The sequence below is a fragment of the Phyllopteryx taeniolatus genome, chromosome 3, assembly GCF_024500385.1.
Source record: "Phyllopteryx taeniolatus isolate TA_2022b chromosome 3, UOR_Ptae_1.2, whole genome shotgun sequence".
Classification (NCBI taxonomy): Eukaryota; Metazoa; Chordata; class Actinopteri; order Syngnathiformes; family Syngnathidae; genus Phyllopteryx; species Phyllopteryx taeniolatus.
This window is the reverse complement of record NC_084504.1, coordinates 10463624-10487142: the sequence shown is the minus strand read 5'-3', so window position 1 is coordinate 10487142 and position 23519 is coordinate 10463624. Positions and strand designations below refer to the sequence as shown.

Below are 23519 nucleotides of genomic sequence, written 5' to 3'. Positions count from 1 at the left end.
GCAGCGATTCTCTCCTCGAACGGGATGAGGCCCTCCGCGCCGGTTCGTCCGCCTTTTTTTGGCCACACTTTTGCGGTGGGCAGCTGCCCTTCGCTTCACATCCACCTTAATGTCTGACCACTACTTTTTTAGTTCAGCGTGTGTGCGCTGTTCCGACCCCACATCATTGACAGCCGCACACACGCCGTCCCATTCGCTCCTCTTTCGCGTGTTGTTAACGCCGTAGGACAGCGTGCCAAAGAGGATTTTTTTGCGCACCTCCACTTCATTGAGCAACTTCACATTCAGAAAAATTCTCTTTCTTCATCATCTTGCTCATTTTCCTTTTTTTCTGATCATGCAGAGATCGGCATCTCAGGTGCCGGGTTCATTTATGATTTGCATATTTAAATGTAGGGGTGGACAGGGAGGAGTTGGCTACTCCAACATGTGCGCTCATTCCACATTGGTTGGGATGTATGAAGGAAATGTGGTTGGATTCATGCGTACGCACAGATTCATACATCTGAATATTTTTGTGCGTACGTTTTCTGGATTTGAGCGTACGCCATGCTTCAGTACGAAATCCATGCAAGTCTTTGTACATGTACAGGTATGTGCTATTGAACAATGCAAACTAGAACTAGCAGACATTCCAACATGTTCTTCCCTCTTGCCATTAACTTCCTAAACGGTTAACTTAGAATTCCATTGTAACATGCTGCAAAATTTGTCTTGAGATTGTAGTCACATCTCTGTCAGGCCAATTAGACATTATTCGTGCACTCACAGTAGTAGTCTCAACAATCTACACTACTTTCATATCTTTTGTTGCCCAATACTGGTCACTCACGTGCCTGAGAAGTATCTGCACCATTTGCACAATTGACATTGGTCCAGACTATCACACTACAAGTCACTTTGAACTGCATACATTTTATTATTAAAGCACACCATGAATTAGTATACATTTTAAATAAACAAGGCACATGGTAATCATTACATCAAAGAACAGGTCCAAAATGAGTGACTTTTTCTTTGATACAAAACAAAAATTGTATATTCAGTATATCTTTTTATACAAAAAAAACGAACAAAAATTGGTGTTAAATGTAAACATTGTCAGTCACGCTGTTGATGACAGAGGAAAGGAGACAAACATGCCAAACTCATATACAGTTACGTTTATTTCCTTTTGGCATTTAATCGACGCAAGATATTTGCATATGCACATGGAGGGGTATAATTCTTCACAATGATCTCAACACGAGGGTCGCAAAACAATCCTTGAGAGGAAAAAAACAAGGAGTGGGGAAGTTAGTGGAGTTATTCATTCACGCTCTCTGAAGCAAGGACACACAAGGATCACAAGCTTCTACCAATGCCCTTTAAAAAAAAGTTCATGTTTGATGTGTTTGCACCTGAGTTCCAACCGCCTTTAACAAGATCAAATCTGCTGCCTGAACAACCAATGTTAGCCACATCGTCACCCTTGGCACTTGAATATGTCAGGAGGAAACTTGTAGAAGAACACACACACATTCAGAACGCAGACAACAAAGTGGATAAAAGTGCGATAATGACGATAGTGTTCTTTTTTTTTTTTATGTTCCCTTGGAAAACACTTCTAATCCGCAGAACGAGATGAACACACGTCCTTAAAACAAATATGATGATGTGATAAAACAGTCTGAGTGTCCTTGACGGAGAAGGAGCGTGAGGAGGACTGGAAGAAGGAAAAAAATAAAATAAAATCCTAAAATCACCGCAAATCCATCACAGAGACAGCGTCATTCGAGATGGTGACGTGGTCGGCGTGCTGCGTTCAAGAAGACACAAATTTATTTCATTTCAGGGAGAAATATTAAGCTTTTCTTCACACAATTTAAAACAATTAATAGGATCATTATAACATGTCTGTGGCATGCTCTCATCAAAATACCCTAAAGATAAAGAATTTTAGACATATTTACAACGTGAAAATCCCAACACAGGGATTGTGCGATCGTTACATTTCCACGTCCTCCCGATGTTGATGTTTCCTGCTTTTCTTGGTTTCACTTGGTAGGTTTCAACTTGGGATGCACTGATACCACCTATCCGTATCGATACTGTTACTAAAAATTCACTGATACTATGACACATAAAACCACTCAGTGGCGTTGCTGGCTTGAATGGCGCCCTGTGTGAGATCGCCCCGTGCAATCTGATATTGCAAAAATCAAAATAAACCTAAAAGATCAATGTTTTTGTTACAACAATTATCTTCCCAGCATGATAACTACCTTTATTTATGAGATTTGGACTGTATAGTCAATTTCTAAATATTAACCAGTTACTACACAAGCGGTAACAAATTCCAAGATGTGTTTCGCTTACCACCTCTTTTAAAACTAGTGTCAATGGATTTGATGAGTAGCCTATGGGATTAGTGGCGGAATTTCATTTGTGCTTGGAATTTCTATCACATTAATTTTGCATGCATTGTGAACCAGCAAACTCATTGTGAGCTTGTCAGTCAGTGAAACGAAAAGGGTCCTCACTAAAGACTAACTTAACTTAGGGTACGACAAAATGATCCACAAGTACAGTGCCACCAGAAAGTATTCACACCCCTTCATGTTTTCCACATTTTGCTATGTTACAGACTTATTTTAGACCTGATTTGAGCAGTTTTCTTTAAAAAAAATAAAATACAAAAATTAAACATTCTACATAGAATATCCCATAATGACAAAGTAAACATATTTTAAGATATTTGTGTAAATTTAAAAAAAATGTAAACATTCAAACATAATAGGTCACACCTTTTGCTATGACATTCAAACTTAAGCTCAGATGCATCTGATTTCCACTGATCATTAGACTTTAGACCGATTTTATCGGCCTGATCGATATTGGTGCCCTTAAGGATTCTCAGACCTTTAGAAACAAAATTCTCTGGTCTGATGAAACCAATATAGAACTTTTTGGCCTGAATTGCAAGTGTCATATCTGGAGAAAAAGAGGAAGTGCTCATCACCTGGCTAACACCATCCCTACTGTAAAGCATAGTGGTGGCAGCATCATGGTGTGGGGATGTTTTTCTGCTGCAGGAACTGGGCGACTTGTCCGCATAGAGGGTAAGATGACAGCTGCCGAATATAGAGAAATTCTTCAAGAGAACTCGCTCCAGAGTGCTCTGGAACTCATACTAGGGTGTCGATTCACCGTCCAACATGACAATGACCCACAGCACGCACCCAAGATAAAAAAGGAGTGGCTTCAAGAGAAGCCTGTGAATGTCCTTGAGTGGCCCAGGCAGAGCCCGGAATTGAATCCAATCGAACATCTCCGGAAAGACCTAAAAATGGCTGTCCACCAAGGCTGCCCGCCCAACCTGACTGACCTTGAGAGGATCGGTAGAGAAGAATGGAAGAAAAAGCCCAAAACAGGTGTGCCAAGATCGAAGAGACTTGAGGCTGTGATTGCTCCCAAAGGTGCTTCAACAAAATATTAAGCCAAGGTTGTGAATACTTATCTACCTATGATGTTTAAATGTTTACATTTTCAATAAATTTGCATAACTGTCTGAAAATATGTTTTTACTTTGTCATTCTGGGATATTTTCTGTAGATTTTCTTTTAAAGAAAACTATACTCAAATCAGCTTTAGAATAAGTCTGTTGCGTTGATGTCCTACCTAATTTCTACATACAAAATAATTTTCATTGTTTCTTTATTGTAATACATAGTCTAGTTTCTAGAGATGGTGAATTTTGGGTTTTTATTTTTTGTAAGCGATAATCATCCAAATTATACAAATATTTATGAAATATTTTTCTCTGAGTGCATGTAGTGCATCTCTATGAGTCTTACTTTTTTAATTGAACTGCCTAACTAAATTAAGCTTTTGACATTATAGTAATTTATTGAGATGTACCTGTATTTTCTAGGTTTGTGTAGTGAAATGTACTCACTGAAAATAGAGGTGGGTCTTTACTGTGAGGGTGAAAGCCCTTCTGCTTACACGAGGAGATCTCATTCGTTCCCCGATCTGTCAGTCTGAAGTAACCAATCCTGGAAAAAAAAGACAACCATTTTGTTATTTATTTTTGTCGACACCACCAATTTCTTCTTTTGTCAACAGGCAGAACTCACTCGTTGAACTTGGGCGAGCAGACGATGGCGATGGCTTCAGGCAGCATCATCTGGTACGAGCAGTGTGTGTGCAGGTCCACACTGGACAGGAATGCCGTCTGGGTTGGGTGAGTCTATGAAGATGAAAGGAAAAAACAAATTCAAATAACTAAAATAAATATGATAAATAATAATGCATAAATAATAACAATGAAATATAATGACGTAAACAATCAAATAAATAAAAAATAACTATATAATAACTATATAATTTAAAAAATACAATGCTCATAAAAATTTAAACACACTATAAATAAACTATAATATATAAAAAGAAATAAATAAAAGAAAAATTTACTAAAACCAAGAATGTAACCAACCAAAATACAAATAAAAATTAAATATATACAACACAAATAAATCGATTAAAGACTCATTACAAATACAAATATATAAAAAAATAAACAAACCAAAATAAAATTAAAAAACAATACAAATTGACCCAAAAAAAAATGCAAAAGAAACAATAAAATAAAATGTGTATTTTGGTAGATTTCGACTTCCTCGTAATTAGTGATGCACCGAATGGAAAGTTCTTGCCCGAAACCGAAACTTTGGGGCGGGGGGTCAAGGCCAAGGCCAAGGCCGAAACAGTGAAAGAACTTATCAATTCAACTGAATTTGTTAAAATATTTTTCATATAATAGAGCTGTAAAAGGCAGAATTTCTGTTGGAAGCAACTGTTCCTGTTTAAACTGTCCCTGTTTAAAATCACAAAATGTGAACACAAACGGTAGCAACACATGCAGTCAAGACAATATAACAACACTCACATGCATATATTCCTTATCCTCAGTTCATAGACAAATGTAAAAAACGTAGTTTGCAATCAAGTTTTACCAAGGTGATTGGCATTCCAGACAAATAAGAGTTTCATCATGCACAACCCCAATTCCAATGAAGTTCGGACGTTGTGTTAAACATAAATAAAAACAGAATACAATGATTTGCAAATCATGTTAAACCTATATTTAGTTGAATACACTACAAAGACAAGATATTTAATGTTCAAACTGATAAACCTTATTGTTTTTAGAAAATAATCATTAACTTAGAATTTTATGTCTGCAACACGTTCCAAAAAAGCTCGGACAGGGTCATGTTTACCACTGTGTTACATCACCTTTTACTTTTAACAACATTCAATTCACGTTTGGGAACTGAGGACACTAATTGTTGAAGCTTTGTAGGTGGAATTCTTTCCCATTCTTGCTTGATGTACAGCTTCAGCTGTTCAACAGTCCGGGGTCTCCGTTATCGTATTTTACGCTTCATAATGCGCTACACATTTTCAAATGGGAGACAGGTCTGGACTGCAGGCAGGCCAGTCTAGTACCCGCAGTCTTTTACTATGAAGCCACGCTGATGTAACACGTGCAAAATAATTCTACGTACTGTTCAGTTTCACAACATAATCATTACTCTATAATTGTAATAGTTCATCAATATAAATATTGTAATAGTTCATCAATATAAAAATATATTTATAAATTTATAATATAAATATAGCTCCTGCTCAAAATGCTCCTGTGTTTATGTAGCTGTCTAAAGTTATCATATATTTCAGTACAGTGGAACCTTGATAGAACGGATTAATAAGAGGCGGGAGGGTCATCCGATGTAGCAGATTGTCCGTTACATTAAAGCACTTTTTTTGAGCTCATATGCACCCATACTACTGTACACTACAAAATTATTGTTTTGTAGTTTTTCGTGGCCTAAATAGTCCAATACAGTACAAAGTTATTGGAAATAAGTAGAAAAAAACTTGAAAATGTTTTCAAGTTTCACATTTTATCCAAACTTACCACGCCGGTGTGCTTGTTCATGGTGACGGACAGTACTCATCCTAGGTGAGTTGCTTTCGTGAGCCGCAAGGAATTAGTGTGCTTCTTAGTTCCAAATCCGTTGCCAAAGGCATACAGCTTGACAAAAAAAAAAGTTTACTTTCCCAAAAGTAGCATTTTCCAGACTCCAGTCTTGTTTTCTATTCCTCAGAGTTAACACAGCCACCAAGCCTCTTTTTCGCTCTCTCTCTCTCTTTCTCTCTCTCTTTCTCTGTGCTCTACGTCACAATAGACAATAGATAAAACCCTCATTACATGGCCGCCATGTCAATGCCCCACATTCAATATGGCCACCACATAGGCACGGGATGCACATCTTTTAGAATTAGATCTAGTCATATTGTATATATATTCATATTGGGCGCAGAAAAGCTATGAGTTAGCAGCATCAATGTCATTTTGGCCGATTTATTTTGGTGACAAAATAGTCCAAAACTGAAAATGCACTTTTGAGCTTATTTTGGCCGCTGAATTTGCCGAAATTTCAGTGCATCACTATTCCTAATCCTGATTTTTAGTGCCATTTCTGGTTTTATATGATAGGTTTCGAGCTCCTCCAGTGTTGATATTTAGCGCTTTTACCAATTTCATTTTGGTGGGTTTCGCCTTCCTACAATGTTGATATTAGCTGTTTTTGTTTTGGTAGGTTTCAACTTCCTGCCAATGCTGATGTTTAGCGCTGTTTCTGGTTTTAAATTGATAGGTTTCAGTTTCCTCCAGTGTTGATGTTCATTACTGTTAATGGTTTTATTTTTTTACTTTCTCCAATGTTGATGTTAGCTGCTTTTTTGTGGCTTGGTGTCGACTTCCTCCCAATGTCGATGTTTGGCGCCATTTCTTATTTTATTGTGGTAAGTTTTGACTTCCTCCAGTGTTAATGTTTAGGGCTGTTATCGGTTTTATTTTGGTAGGTTTTGACTTTGGCTAATGTTGATGTTTGCACTGTTACTAGTTTTGTTCGAGTAGATTGCGTTGATGTTGACATTCAGCGCTGTTACTGGTTTTATTTTGGTAGATTTTGACTTCGGCTAATGATGTTTGCTGCCTTTTTTTTGGTAGATATCGACTTCCTCTTATAGTGATGTACAGCTCTACCTATTACTGGTTTTCTTTTGGTAGACTGTAACTTCCTCCAATGTTTACAGGTTTTATTGTGGTAGGCTTTGACTTCCTCTAATGTTGATACCTAGCTTGGCTGCTGCTTTTATTTTTGGAAGGGTTTGACTTTCTACAATGTTGATGTTTAACTCTGCCAGTTACTTGTTGTTTTGATAGGGTTCTACTTCCGGTTTTGCTGCCATTCCCATTAACTTGATGTCAGCTGCACCAAATATTACTCACCAACTTCTTGGAACAAAGGACTTTAATTTCTGTGACTCGTGTTTGAATGTTTTGGCTATAATGTATCATCGCTGGACTCCCACATGAGTGATAGGAAGCAGCTTAGCTTGGCTGCTCCACACCTCCTCCTCCAATGTCAAACTGAATGATTGTGCGGCGTGCGTCACAAGGCTAACGCTAACATCAGCGCGACAGGTTTTTCAAGTTTGCATTGGCGTACAACTGCACTGAGAGATGCTTCTGAGTGGGAGATTAACTGACTCACATGGATCCAGCCCAAGGTGATGAGATCATACTGGTCCTGTATGAGGAAGAGCTCCTCCTCGTTCTCCGTGTCGCAATAGTCGGGACCACCGGACTGCTTGGGAACGATGACGTGTGTCACTGTGAATGTATTTCTGGTCTAGAAAGTTACAAATCATGAATACTTGGTCAGACTTTTGCCGCCAATACCATTCAAATCTCATTTATAACAATTAAAGATATAATCCACAAGTTTTTGGGCTTATTTAAAACAAAACAAAAAATAAAAAAATAAAAATAAATAAAAAATTAAATAAATAGTCTTTTTCACCCAAGCCACTTCTACAGGAGATGACACAATGCTGATTACGCCATTCAGCTCCTCTAACATCTTGCTGTATTTGTCATTACATATTTTTTTATATTGAGGGAATGCCCTATTCATTTCCCGCGTGCCCGGTTGGTGCCACACTGTAAATGACGGCATAGAAATGACAGCACAGAAATGATGGCACGGAAATAACGCGTATCCTTCAAAACATAGTAAAACTGTTAACATTGAAATGTAAAAATACCAAAACATATTGACTGAAATTTATTGACTTATAGCAGAGGTTTAATGTCAAGATTTGCAACAGAGATGTGATTTTAACACACAAAAACATTAACAGTAAAGTTCTTAGTGGTCATAAAAATTTTAAAAGAAGATAACTACTGTAAATTTTGACATGTAAAAACAACAAAACATGCTGCCTTCAGTGTTGAACGGCAAGGGTGTAAGTCGAAGATTTGCGTCACAGATGCATTTCATAAATAAATTATTTTTAATCACAAAAAAAAGCAAAATTTACAAAATCAAAATTCGAATTTTTGAGAGTAAAGTTTGTTTTCTTCCTTTTAGATAAAAAGACAATTTTGTACAAAAAACTAATTTACAATAGTCTTATTTTTCCAAAAGTGAAATCAGATTTGAAGTGATTTTTTTAAAGAATATATATATATATCATTATTATTTATTTTACAGAAGTTGTATTTCTTAAGATTTTTATATTATGAGAGATTGTATTTTTTTATAGGAAAAAATATTTTTCATATAATAGAGCTGTAAAAGGCAGAATTTCTGTTGGAAGCAACTGTTCCCGTTTAAACTGTCCCTGTAAACGGTAGCAACACATGCAGTCAAGACAATATAACAACACTCACAGGCATATATTCCTTATCTTCAGTTCATAGACAAATGTAAAAAATAAAACGTAGTTTGCAATTGGCATCAAGTTTTACCAAGGTGATTGGCATTCCAGACAAATAAGAGTTTCATCATGCACAACCCCAATTCCAATGAAGTTCGGACATTGTGTTAAACATAAATAAAAACAGAATACAATGATTTGCAAATCATGTTAAACCTATATTTAGTTGAATACACTACAAAGACAAGATATTTAATGTTCAAACTGATAAACCTTATTGTTTTTAGAAAATAATAATTAACTTAGAATTTTATGTCTGCAACACGTTCCAAAAAGGCTGGGACAGGGTCATGTTTACCACTGTGTTACATCACCTTTTACTTTTAACAACATTCAATTCACGTTTGGGAACTGAGGACACTAATTGTTGAAGCTTTGTAGGTGGAATTCTTTCCCATTCTTGCTTGATGTACAGCTTCAGCTGTTCAACAGTCCGGGGTCTCCGTTATCGTATTTTACGCTTCATAATGCGCCACACATTTTCAATGGGAGACAGGTCTGGACTGCAGGCAGGCCAGTCTAGTACCCGCACTCTTTTACTACGAAGCCACGCTGTTGTAACACGTGCAGAATGTGGTTTGGCATTGTCTTGCTGAAATAAGCAGGGGGGTCCATGAAAAAGACGTTCCTTGGATGGCAGCATATGTTTCTCTAAAACCTGTATGTACCTTTCACCATTAATGGTGCCTTCACCGATGTGTAAGTTACCCATGCCATTGGCACTAACACAGCCCCATACCATCACAGATGCTGGCTTTTGAACTTTGCGTCCATAACAGTCCGGATGGTTCTTTTCGTCTTTGGCCCGGAGGACACGACGTCCACAATTTCCAAAAACAATTTGAAATGTGGACTCGTCGGACCACAGAACACTTTTCCACTTTGCATCGGTCCATCTTAGATGAGCTTGGGCCCAGAGAAGCCGGCGGCGTTTCTGGGTGTTGTTGATAAATGGCTTTTGCTTTGCATAGAAGAGTTTCAAGTTGCACTTACGGATGTATCGCCGAACTGTATTTACTGACATTGGTTTTCTGAAGTGTTCCTGAGCCCATGTGGTGATATCCTTTGATGTCGGTTTTTGATGCAGTGCCGCCTGAGGGATCAAAGGTCACGGGCATTCAATGTTGGTTTTCGGCCTTGCCGCTTACATGCAGTGATTTCACCAGATTCTCTGAACCTTTTGACAATATTATGGACCGTAGATGATGAAATCCCTAAATTTCTTGCAATTGTACGTTGAGGAACATTGTCGTTAAACTGTTCGACTATTTTCTCACGCACTTGTTCACAAAGAGGTGAACCTCGCCCCATCTTTGCTTGTGAATGACTGAGCAATTCAGGGAAGCTCCTTTTATACCCAATCATGGCACCCACCTGTTCCCAATAAGCCTGTTCACCTGTGGGATGTTCCAAACAGGTGTTTGATGAGCATTCCTCAACTTTCTCAGTCTTTTTTGCCACCTGTCCCAGCTTTTTTGGAACATGTTGCAGCCATAAAATTCCAAGTTAATGATTATTTGCTAAAAACAGTAACGTTTATCAGTTTGAACATTAAATATCTTGTCTTTGTAGTGTATTCAATTAAATATAGGTTGAACATGATTTCCAAATCATTGTATTCTGTTTTTATTTATGTTTAACACTACGTCCCAACTTCATTGGAATTGGGGTTGTATAACTAGTGTTGATCAGGTAGGCATTTTGTTAACAAATCTTTATAGTTTAGCCATGATTTCAAATACGAATAAACCCTGTATATAACATAATTGACCTGTGTTGTAAGCCACTGCTTGTTGCAGACAAACTTCTTGTTCCCAAGAAAATATTTAGCAAATATCATATCTCGAATCACAGTCAATCTTTACTTCATAAAACTACGGTATGCCAATTGAGACAACTATTCATCAGCATGCATGTCCACGCTGTACATCCCAAAAAAGGGTGTGACTAAATCATGTGCTGGTGCGACCAACTGAAAAAGTTGGTTGCAACAGTGCTACCAGTGCAAAAGTTACTGTAGAGCCCTGAATACTGTAGAGTGCTATCATATTTTTAAAAAGTAAAAAAAAAAAAAAAATCGTTTTTTTGAGGTTGCTAAATAGATTTATTCGTGTTTCCATTAATTTCAATGAGGAAATATGATTTGAAATAGAAGTGTTTCAAATTCCTAAATCGAGGCACCACTGTAGTTAGATATCAGGTTTTACCAGTTTCCCGCAGAGGATGCCACAGGTTTCAACAGCCCGGCTGGTGTTTGCCTCGGCCAGCCGCAGGAAACTCTGACACAGTTCCAACGGCACCAACAGCTGGCGGAGGGCATCCACCGTCAGATCTGCCGACAGCGGGAAGAGGAAAATTACGACATGGCCTTACACATGACACAGGCCTTTTTTAACTGTGGCCACAATAATGTTAGCAAAAAATGCTAATTTGTGGCCACGAAATAGGTATAATATGCATGAAATACCAATTTGTGGGTCATTCACATGAATGTCTCTGGACGTTTGGGTAGGCAAATGGAAATAGGGTTACAATACAATACAGTGAACCCCCGCTACATCGTGATTCACCGTTCGTGCCCCTGCTATATTCCAGATTTTTAAGCGATTGCGCGTATGGGTTTTTACAGTACTGTATACTGTCAGGGCAAGTCCAACTTTACACTTTATGCTACAAACTGCCAGGCAGCACTCAAGTCTACTGGAAGAGATGCAGCATAATTAAAAGCAAGAAGAAGAGGCAGAGAAGGCCTCCAACAAAACTCCAGTAGTAGATGATGTTCCCACAGAGCAGAGAGAAAATATGCCTGTGCGTTCATGTTCTGTTGCTCGTCCATGTGTGTCAAAGTAGCAGTTGTTTGAAGTTTTAGAATTACTATAACATCTCGGCTAATTTCTGTTAGCCCGTCTATGACGTTTCGTATTATATGTTAGCATTAAGCTTGCACACTTTCATTAGTCGAAACGATAGTTTGGTTTAACATTCTGGTCTTTAAATATACACGGTTAAATGATATTTTCCTCTATGTGTCATATTTGGACAACTACGCGACTGCGAGTGAGTCTTCTTTTCTCAGCATTGGAGGAGTAAAACTATACATATATTTTGAATCTGGTCTTTAAATCACAAATTTTGACCTGAGGTCAAGAACACAGGTGTAAAACTCAAGGCCCACAGGCCAAATCCGGCCCGCTACATCATTTTATGTGGCCAGCGAAAGCAAATCGTGCATCGATTCATGTTTCTTGCTTGAAAACCAAAACTGCTAATTGTCTTCACTTTTAGTAACTTTGCGATAGTGTAAGCATTTTTTGTCACCAACCCCCCTTTCAAAATAAAATGAATAATAATTGAACAAACAACAATTTTACTGCCTTATGATTTTAAAAAATTGTTATCCATCAACGGCACGGTGTACGACTGGTTTGAGCGTCTGCCTCACAGTTCTGATGACCGGGGTTCAATCCCCGACCCCGCCTGTGTGGAGTTTGCATGTTCTCCCCGTGCCTGCGTGGGCTTTCTCCGGGCACTCCGGTTTCCTCCCACATCCCAAAAACATGCATGGTAGGTTTTTATTGACGACTCTAAATTGCCTGTAGGTGTGAATGTGAATGCAAATGGGTGTTTGTTTGTATGTGCCCTGCGATTGGCTGGCAACCAGTCGAGGGTGTACCCCGCCTCCTGCCAGATGATAGCTGGGATAGGCTCCAGCACGCCCGCGACCCTAGTGAGGAGAAGCGGATTTAAAAGGATTGATGTTATCCATCAAATTTTTTTTGTGTATGTGTAATAATATGAGGCAACCATACATTTACAGTGGGTACGGAAAGTAGTCAGACCCCCTTAAATTTTTCACTCCTTGTTATAGTGCAGCAATTTGCTCATGATGCAACAAGTTTTTCACACCTGGATTTGGGGATCCTCTGCAATTCCTCCTTGCAGATCCTCTCCAGTTCTGTCAGGTTCGATGGTGAACGTTGGTGGACAGCCATTTTCAGGTCTCTCCAGAGATCCTCCATTGGGTTTAAGTCAGGCCTCTGCTTGGGCCATTCAAAAACAGTCACGGAGTTGTTCTGAAGCCACTCCCTCGTTATTTTAGCTTTGTGCTTAGGGTCATTGTCTTGTTGGAAGGTGAACCTTTGGCCCAGTCTGAGGTCCTAAGCACTCTGGAGAAGGTTTTCATCCAGGATATCCCTGTACTTGGCCGCATTCATCTTTGCTTCGATTGCAACCAGTCGTTCTGTCCCTGCAGCTGAAAAACACCCCCACATGCTGCCACCACCATGCTTCACTGTTGGGACTGTATTGGACAGGTGATGAGCAGTGCCTGGTTTTCTCCCTGCATACCGCTTAGAATTAAGGTAAAAAAAGTTGTATCTTGGTCTCATCAGACCAGAAAATCTTATTTCTCACCATCTTCGAGTCCGTGAGGTGTTTTCTAGCAAACTCCATGGGGGCTTTCATGTGTCTTGTACCAAGGCGAGGCTTCCGTTGGGCCACTCAGCCATAAAGCCCCGACTGGTGGAGGGCTGCAGTGATGGTTGACTTTCTAGAACTTTCTCCCATCTCCAGACTGCATCTCTGGACCTCAGCCACAATGATTTTTGGGTTCTTCTTTACCTCTCTCAGCAAGGCTCTTCTCCCCCGATTGCTCAGCTCTAGGAAGGGTTCTGGTCGCCCTAAACGTCTTCCATTTAAGGATTATGGAGGCCACTGTGTTCTTAGGAACTTTAAGTGCAGCAAAATTTTTTTCATAACCTTGACCAGATCTGTGTCTTGCCACAATTCTCTCTCTGAGCTCTTCAGGCAGTTCCCTTGACCTCATGAATATCATTTGCTCTGACAAGCACTGTGCGCTGTAAGGTCTTATATAGAGAGGGATGTGGCTTCCCTAATCAAGTCTAATCAGTATAATCAAACACAGATCGACTCCAATGAAGGTGTAGCACCATCTCAAGGATGATCAGAAGAAATGGACAGCACCAGAGTTAAATATATGAGTGTCACATCAAAGGATCTAAATACTTATGGCTGTGTGATATTTAAGTTTTTCTTTTTTAATAAATCTGCAAAAATGTCAACAATTCTTTTTTTTTTCTGTCAATATGGGGTGCTTTGTATACATTGAGGAAAAAAAAATACTTAAATGACTTTTGCAAATTGCTGCAATATAACTGAAAATTTTAAGGGAGTCTGAATACTTTCCGTACCCACTGTGTACAGGTTCAGTCATAACGGGCCTCCGAGGGAACCTATAACTACGATGTAGCCTGCAACAAAAAGGAGTTTGACACCCCTGGTCTAGAATATATCCCCGTAATAAATGCACCAAGCATGTATGATAAAATGAACGGAATTTCTTCTCTACCTTCCGGTTTCTCGAGAAAGTGGGCTCCAGGAAGTGTTCAGGAATTAGATTAACAATTTGTATTTTGTGCACACATTATACCTACTTCGTGGCCACAAATTTGTATTGCGTGGTTACAATTTAACATATTGTGCGGATGTCAAATCTATATTGTGGCCACAATATTTTTTTTCCCCCCATGTATGGGGCTCCACAGAAATCATCTCAGCTTTACATCCCACAAACTCACCGTTGTTCCCGGGGCTGACCAGCGAGCCGGGCTTAAGGGAGCGGTCGAAGCTGGGCGGGGCTACGGAGGATGGAGGACAGTTCCCAGGCGGATCCCAGGGGCTGTGCGGCGGGGTGGGTGAGATGACAGGCGGGCCCTGGATGCCCGGGATGAGCAGTGTGTCCGGGGAAGGTGCGGAGGGCTCGGCGAACTCCAGGAGAACACGTTGGCGCTCTCGCTCCAAGTCCTGGCGTCGGATCATCTCCTCAAAGGCACTGAACTGTTCCTGCTCCTGCTGCCGCCTCTGCATCTCGGCCACACGCTCCCGTTCGGCGTTCAGTGCCCGCTGCAAGACCTGAGCCTCCTCTTCCGCTTTCTGGAAGGGTCACAGTGTCATATATAATGTTCTATACTGTACATAGTTACATTATATTACAAGCGACGATCCCCCCAAGCTGAGAACAATAGCACACTAGCCAACGACTTGAATACCTTCTACTGCAGATTTGAAAAGGACAGTTTCACACCACACACCCACCCGGCCGCACCCGCGACCATAATCACACCTCTGACTTCTGCGTTAACCATTCATGAACAGGATGTGAGACGCATCTTCAAACAACAAAAGATTAACAAAGCGGCAGGCCCGGACCATGTGTCCCCATCCTGCCTCAAAGTCTGCGCGGACCAGCTCGCTCCAATCTTCACTCAGATCTTCAATAGATCTCTGGAACTGTGCGAAGTTCTATCCTGTTTCAAACGCTCCACCACCATTCCAGTCCCCAAGAAACCTGCAATCTCGGATCTGAATGACTACAGGCCTGTCGCTTTGACATCTGTGGTCATGAAGTCCTTTGAACGTCTCGTGCTGGACCACCTCAAGAGTGTCACAGGTCCCCTGCTGGACCCCCTGCAGTTTGCCTACCAAGCGAACAGGTCTGCGGATGATGCAGTCAACATGGGACTGCACTTCATCCTAGAACACCTCGACAGTGCAGGGACCTACGCGAGGATCCTGTTCGTGGACTTCAGCTCAGCGTTCAACACCAGCATCCCTGAACTCCTTTCATCCAAGCTTCTCCAGCTCAGCGTCTCACCTGCACCTGCCATCTGCCAGTGGATTTACAGCTTTCTGACGGGCAGGACACAGCAGGTCAGGCTGGGGGAGGCCACCTCATCCACACGCAGCATCAGCACTGGGGCGCCCCAAGGTTGTGTCCTCTCGCCGCTGCTCTTCTCTCTCTACACGAACGACTGCACCTCAGCGAACCCGACTGTCAAACTCCTGAAGTTTGCAGATGACACCACTGTCATCGGCCTCATCAAGGACGGTGACGAGTCTGCATATCGACAGGAAGCGGAGCGGCTGGAGCTGTGGTGCGGCCGACACAACCTGGAGCTGAACACGCTCAAGACTGTAGAGATGATCGTGGACTTCAGGAGGCATCCTTCGCCACAGCTGCCCCTCACGTTGTCCAGCCGCCTTGTGTCAACCATCGAGACCTTCAAGTTCCTGGGAATTACAATCTCTCAGGACCTGAAGTGGGCGACTAACATCAACTCCGTCCTCAAAAAGGCCCAGCAGAGGATGTACTTCCTGCGGCTCCTGCGTCACTTTAAACCGCATACACTCCTTGAAGTCTCAGCGCCCCTTGCACAATGGTCATTGCACCGGTCTATTGCAATATTAGTCATTCGAACTGCTCTAAGTGCTAGAGGACTCTGCATCTTTTTGCACAATTGTTTTTTGTCAATGTCTCTGTCTCCAAAGTGTTCTGTAAATTGACTGTCTGTTGTACTAGAGCGGCTCCAACTACCGGAGACAAATTCCTTGTGTGTTTTGGACATACTTGGCAAATAAAGATGATTCTGATTAATGTATGTCCACCTCAAACGTGCCATATTGAGTCTATAGCCTGTATATGGCGCGTCACATACTTTGTTAGCATTAAGCTAGGGCATTTTTTTTTTTTACGAGGAAGGTGTGTGTTTAAATAAACTGTGTAATTCTCTTTGTTTTGTGTTGTGTTTTGGGAGAGCACAATCGTAAAGTCAGGCGGGTAAAGTGGTGTTGGTGTTATAGTATCGGAGCATATTTCCATGTACGAGTACAGAATACAATATCGGCACTGATATTGGTGTTGGTAACGGTACATCCCTATCTATAATGTACCATTTTTAAATAATATTGAATATATGGACACCTCAAATGTATCATAATTACTGTATACACCTGTGCACCATATTTGTATCGTATTTCCTGTTGATACGCCTCTTATGCATCATATTTACACAAAATTTAATATTATAATATCTAATTGCCAGCAGTCCAGACCTGTCTCCCTTTGAAAATTTGTGGCGCAATATGAAGCATAAAATCAGACAACAGAAAACCCGGACTGTTGAGCAACGGAATCGAACTACTCATCACTTTAAACTGCATACACCCCTTGAAGTCTCAGCGCCCTTTGCACAATGGTCATTGCACCGGACTATTGCGAGATTAGTCATTCGAACTGCTCTAAGTGCTAGAGGACTCTGCATCTTTTTGCACAATTGTCAAAAAAATAAAAATAAAATAAAATAATTTGGACCGGCATTACCAGATAACTAGCAACCCTTTATTGCTCAGTGACTGTTTTTCTCAATGTCTTTATGTCTCAAAAGTGTTCTCTGTCAATTAACTGTCTGTTGTCGTACCAGAGCGGCTCCAACTACTGGAGACAAATTCCTTGTGTTTTTTTTGGACATACTTGGCAAATAAAGATGATTCTGATTGTACATCAAGCAAGAACGGGAAATAATTCCACCGTCAAAGCTTCAACAATTAGTGTCCTGAGTTCCCAAACATGTATTGAATATATGTCAAACTCAGGCCCGGGGGCCAAATTTGGCCCACGATGTTATTATATTTGGCCCGCAAGACCATATCAAATGTGTATTAGAGCTGGCCCGCCAGTATATATCACATGCGCCATTAGTATTACAAATCCCTGAATGCTTTGCTAGTGTGTTGGCCCATCAGTCTAGAACAGCGAGCACCCCTTCCCTTTCTGTTGCTGTCGTTAGCAACTATGCTATGTTTCCTCGGGCAAATTTACACTTTCCCTTCCCAAAAATGGCCAAACGAAAGATGGAAAACAGTTAACTTCCAAGACAGGTGGGAGGCAGATTATCTGTTCACCAAAATAAAAGACAGACCTGTTTCTTGTGTCCAGAGCAACGTGGCTGTAACAAAGAATATAACATAATTGAATTAATGTTTTTTTGAATGCCCTTTATTCAACTCCTAGGCAGGGACTGTTAATAGTTACTACACCAACCATACCGCAACACTGCGCTACAGAGAAAATAAAAGATGGCGGGATATGCTTCTACATCAATGAAAAATGGTGTACTGATGTCACAGAGCTCAGCACACACTGCAACCCGGACTTGTAGTCGCAGTTTTTGAACTGGAAGTAATTCTATTCGCCGTGCAACTTTGCTTCATTCATACTCGCCGGTGTTTACATCCCCCCACAGACTAACATGAACGCCACACTGCAAACGCTGGCTGACCAAGTAAGTGAACTTGAAAAAATGCACCCAGATTTACCCCTCATTATTATTGGGACTTAAAGCAAAATTCAACCATGAACTCCCTAAATACAGGCAGCACATTGACTGTCCCACCAGGGAAAGCAAACTTCTCGACCACTGCTATACCATGCTGAAGGACTCGGACCATGCTATTACCCAACACAACCTGGAGCTGAACACGTTCAAGACTGCAGCGATGATTGCGGATTTCAGGAATCTTCCTTCGCCACAGCTGCCCCTCACGCTGTCCAACTGCCCTTTGTCAACCATCAAGACCTTCAAGCTCTTGGGAATTAAAGTCTCTCACAACCTGAAGTGGGAGACCAACATCAAGTCCATCCTCAAAAACGCCCAGCAGAGGATGTACATCTGTGGCTAAATTGCTCTAAATTGCTTGAGGACTGCATCGTTTGCAATATTTCAATTATATCAGGATCCCCACAGCGTCACACTTTCATTGTTAAATGACTCTCCATACTAGTGTTTTTTATGTCCTAAATGTATATTTTGTCATGGTGGCTGTTTGCTGTCATACAAAAATGGCTCCAACTACCAGAGACAAATTCCTTGTGTGGCTTGTAACATACTTGGCCAATAAAGCTGATTCTGATAAATACATAAATACCTTGGCTTTGTAGTGTATTCAATTGAATTTAGGTTAAAAATTATTTGCAAATCATTGTATTCTGTTTTCATTTTCATTTTACACAACTTCATTGGAATTGGGGTTTGTATACTATATTTAATTCATATGTAACGTACTGTATACACCGCTAATGTACCATATTTACACCAAATTTCATGTCTTTACACCCCTAATGTACCATAGTTAAGGTAGCTCCCTCTACTGAACCACATTTAGATAAAATTTCACATCACTTGAACCGTGTGGTGTAAATCCAGCCTGCTAAAACGTGGAATGTGGCTGCTCAAGGTGATTGTTTTGCCAACCATAAATACATGTCTCCTTTTATTCTGCAGTTTGGTATACAAGTCGTGTTTACCTTCTTGACACAATACTGAGCGTAGTCTTGTTCAAATCTCTTGAGAAGTGCTTTCTTCAGGACTTCAGCTTGAGGAAAAGCCACATCCTTCAATTTCTGGAGGATAAAACAAATTAGAAGGAAAAATAAAAAGAGCCGGGAAACATTCTGCATGTACCTTAAGGTTGTCTTTCTTCTCTGGAATATTAGCCGTTTTGTAATCCCGATGCTTGGGAAGCTTTTCTATGAAGAGCCTTCGGGTGCGGTGGGGTGGGGTGGGGGCAACAATAAGGTCAGACTCCCCAAGAACATCTGCACAAACGCCTGGAGCAGCATCTCTTACGTGATGTACTTGTTGTAGAGGACGAAGGCCCGCTCAATGTTTCCCTCCTCCGCATAGACATTGGCCATGCGGATCATCTCCATGCCCGAGCGGAAGTAGCGGCGCGGTGGAACCTCATCGCTGATGTCAACCGAGCTCCCCTTCTTGGTGAGGATGCGGACGCGCTCCTCTGGCGGTAGACTGACGTCACTGTGGTCCACCATTTCCACAGCCCAACTTGGAACACTACAAACATGAAACTAGGGCTGCAATGATTAATTGAATAACTCGAAAAATTTTATGACATGTTTAATCTCTGCCTCAAAGCCTTGCAGGGATCACTGATGCCAACTATAGACTTCCTGTCGCTGACGCTCACGTCACTTACCTTTTAAAGCCATACACATTCAAAGTCACAGATACTAAAGTGGAACGTGAAGATGGTGACCCCAAGTAGATGAAAATAATACTTGCACCTCACACGCAGATGTTATAATGTATAACAAAGCAAATTAAAATCTGTTTTTATCCAATTACGCGATTAATCAATGGGAGAATCGGTAGAATACATGATTCCAAAAATATTTGATAGCTGCAGCCCTACCTGACACATTAAAAACTGAGCATTTACATAGGACCAGGTTTCTCAAACATTGTGGGTCCAGGGACCCCTTACTAGGCAGGATTTTACCATGTACCACTAGATGCCATAGGAAATATAAAGGTGCCTGTTTTAGAGGGGAAAATAGTTGTTGTTATGTTATGATAACAAATGAATACTTTTTTTTATGTTAGGAGAATAAAGTTGGAATGTTACGATATTCAAATCTGCAATCCACTACCTTGTTTTGTCAATAAAACAAAAGTCATTTTCACCCAAGCTACTACTAAAGGGGATGACAATGCTGATTAAGTCTGTCAGCTCCTCTAACAACTTGCTGTATTTTTCAGGACCTAATTTTATATTTAGTGAATACTCAATTAATTTCCCGCACTGGCCCAGTGGGTGGTGCACTGCAAATGACGTAATGGAAATGAGGGCATGGAAATTACGCATTTGACCCAGCAATGGGCAATGGGACCCAGCACAGTTGTAAAAAGCTCACTAAACATTATCATTTTGAGTTTCTGTAGCAGAAAATAATCATGTAATAATTACTGTGTAAACAACGACACTAACTAAATTGAAAATAATTGCTGCGAGTCTTTCCAAGGCCTTCGGTGACCAACGAGGTGCCTGACGTAAAATAAACGAAATTCAGCACTGAACAATGCAGCCACAAAACGCACCAATGATAGGGAATTTACAAAAATTACCGCTTCCAAAGATTCCATCTTTTTTTCCCCTACCGTCAGTCCGTCAAAACATAATAAAACTGTCGTAGAATTACATACTTGGACATAACATGCATTGCTTACATCATATTGAAGTGACAGCTCTGTTCTATTGTTGTAATGCTGAATTCGAGTTTAGGAGTCCAAAAGTTACAGACAATAGCTTTAAGTAAAAAAAAAAAAAAGAAGTGAATTCATAGAAGTCATTTTAACAAGTGAATTTCAAAAATAAAACTTTATGTCCATTACATTATATTCTCAAAAAAATACATCTTCTGCTCTCAGAAAAAAAACAAAACACTTTTTTGCTGTAATAACATGCCATTTGTTCTTCAGGGATGTCCTCATAATGGCCCAAAGTAAAAGCAGGTAGGACTAATTGGTTTATTATGTTGGTTTCATTTGCTGCCAGTTCCGGTTTGAAATGGCATGACATAAAAATGCATGGAAAATTATTTTGCGGAACCCCAAGCTGCAGCTCGCAGAGCACAGCGGGTCCTCAAACTCCAGTTTCAAAGCCCTTGATATAGGTGACACCACAGTAAATCTAGTCCAGTGACTAATGCGCTGCAAGAGATCATATAGTGAGAGAAGTTATCCAGTTTTACTTCATTGGTCTGAAAACCCTTTATTTACGGCAAATAATATATCTTTGTTCATCTATCTATGCCAGCAACATTTAGTGGCAGGCAGAACAATTAAATATTCTTCCACAATATGGCAGAAAGTACAATTAACCTGTTTCCACCTGTTGCCATTGATAAAATCGAATAATAGCCTTGTGTTCAAGTGAACAGGTCCAGATTACACATTAAGTAAGGAAATGTGTGAGTTGTGAGATTTTTGTAATGTAAAATGTGAGGCATGGCTCAATGGGAAATTTATCTATTCTATTGGACAGCTAAAGCGTTTATAACAGACCTTATATGGCACTTTTCCACTGCTGGAAGTGTGAGAACATATCTAGAGCCAAGGTTTAATTTAGTTGGGGACTTTTTGTATGTGACATACGACTCAAGGTTACTTTAAACGTCATTTAGTGACATCACAGTAATCGAACTAGTATGGATGTGTCCGTTATTGACATTTGATACTTTTCTCTCTCATCGTGCTGCGAAATGACTAATTTAAAACAGTCAAATGACTGCATGCTGTCGATTTCGCGTTAGCCGCATGTAGCTAATCCAGGCTATTTCTTCGACATAAACGGACAGGAACGCGGCACAAAACTGGCGCGCAGGTCTCGTGACGAATTTCTTACCTGGTCGCGGTGTAAAATGGAGCTCCTACATATATCTAAACCAAATCGAGATCTGATTCCAGACTCGCAAACCAGATCGCTGAAACAACTTAGCCTACAACATCCGAACACTTCCGCAATCACATCAACTTCCGGAATACGCACCGTCACGTGGGGGTGATGACGCCAAGTAGAGGAAGACAAAAATGGCGTCCATCACACGGAAGCAGTTTTTCTCCAGCGTTTTATCGTTCTTTATCGTTTCAGTGTTGCCTTTAAAACGGCTCTCTTAGAGTAGAGAATTTACGACGCTGAAGTTGGCTTCACGGTCGCGCCCCCGTGTATTCAACTCTGCTTTCCACCGTAAAAGATTGCAATTGTGGCTTTTTTCGCCTGAAGATGGCATTGTAGATGCCCACAGTTCCAACTGTAGGCCGGTCCCAAGCCCGGAAAAATGCAGTGGATTGCGTCAGGACGGGCATCCGGCTTAAAACTTTGGCAAACAAATATGAGCGTTCATCCAAACAATTCCATACCGGATCGGTCATGGCCAACGTCCACCACCGTCACCATTAACTTGCAGGGCGCCAGTGAAAATTCAGCTAGTGTGGGTCGAAGACAAAGGAGAGGTGGAAAATGGTTTCTAAGGCAGAAAGAGAAGAGGAAAGCAGAGACCCTGGAACTGAATGTGGGGACTATGACAAGAAAAGCTTGGGAATTGGTTGACATGATGATTTGGAGAAAGGTTCATATATTGTGTGTGTGTAGGTGGAAAGGCAGTAAGGGTAGAATTTTCTGGGCAGGGTCCAAATGATTTCACCATGGTGTAGACGGGAAGATAAATGGAGTTAATTTAAAGGAAGAGTTCACTAAGAATGTCTTGGAGGTGAAAAGAGTATCAGATCGAGTGAGGCTGAAACTTGAAATTGAAGGTGGTATTTACAATGTGATTAGTGGCTCTGCCCCACAGGTATGATTTGACCTAGAGGTGAAAGAAATTCTGGAAGGAGCAAAGTAGTTCAGAGCATCCCAGACAGAGAGAGTCGTGATTGGTGCAGATTGTAATGGACATGTTAGTGAAGGAAATAGGGGTGAAAAAGAAGTGATGGGTAAGTATGGCATCCAGGAACGGAACTTGGAGGGACAGATGGTGGTAGACTTTGCAAAAAGGATGGAAATGGCTGGAGTGAACAGTTTCTTCCAGAAAAGGCAGGAACATAGGGTGACCTGCAAGAGCGGCGGTAGAAGCACGCAGGTGGATTACATCTTGTACAGATGATGTAATCTGAAGGAGGTTACTGACTATAAGGTAGTGGTAGGGGAGAGTGTGGCTAGACAGCATAGGATGTTGGTGTGTAAAATGACTCTAGTGGTGGGAAGGAAGATTAAGAAGACAAGAAGTGAGAAGATGCCTGAGGAATGGAGGAAAGGTGTGCTTGTGCCCCTTTTTAAGAACAAGGGTTATGTGAAGAGCGGTGGGAACTGTAGAGGAATAAAGTTGATGATCCACACAATGAAGTTATGGGAAAGAGTAGTGGAGGCTACACTCAGGACAGCAATAGTATGGTTTCATCCGTAGTGTACCACAGATACATTATTTGCCTTGAGGATATTGATGGACAAGTACAGAGAAGGTCAGAAGG

At 40.8% G+C, this 23519-nt stretch overlaps 1 protein-coding gene across 1 annotated transcript; it reads right to left on the bottom strand.

Annotated features, from left to right (window-relative positions):
• Nucleotides 1-1148: 1148 nt before the first annotated feature.
• LOC133474854 (STAM-binding protein-like A) lies at nt 1149-22057 on the bottom strand. The gene is made up of 10 exons (XM_061766945.1): nt 21898-22057; nt 19323-19547; nt 19158-19233; nt 19001-19096; nt 14436-14790; nt 11046-11170; nt 7611-7748; nt 4119-4231; nt 3938-4037; nt 1149-1798 (listed from the first exon to the last, which is right to left on the bottom strand). The coding sequence occupies exons 2-10, from the start codon at nt 19523-19525 to the stop codon at nt 1742-1744; spliced, it is 1263 nt and encodes a 420-aa protein (XP_061622929.1). The 5' UTR covers nt 19526-19547; nt 21898-22057; the 3' UTR covers nt 1149-1741.
• Between the last annotated feature and the right edge of the window lie 1462 nt (nt 22058-23519).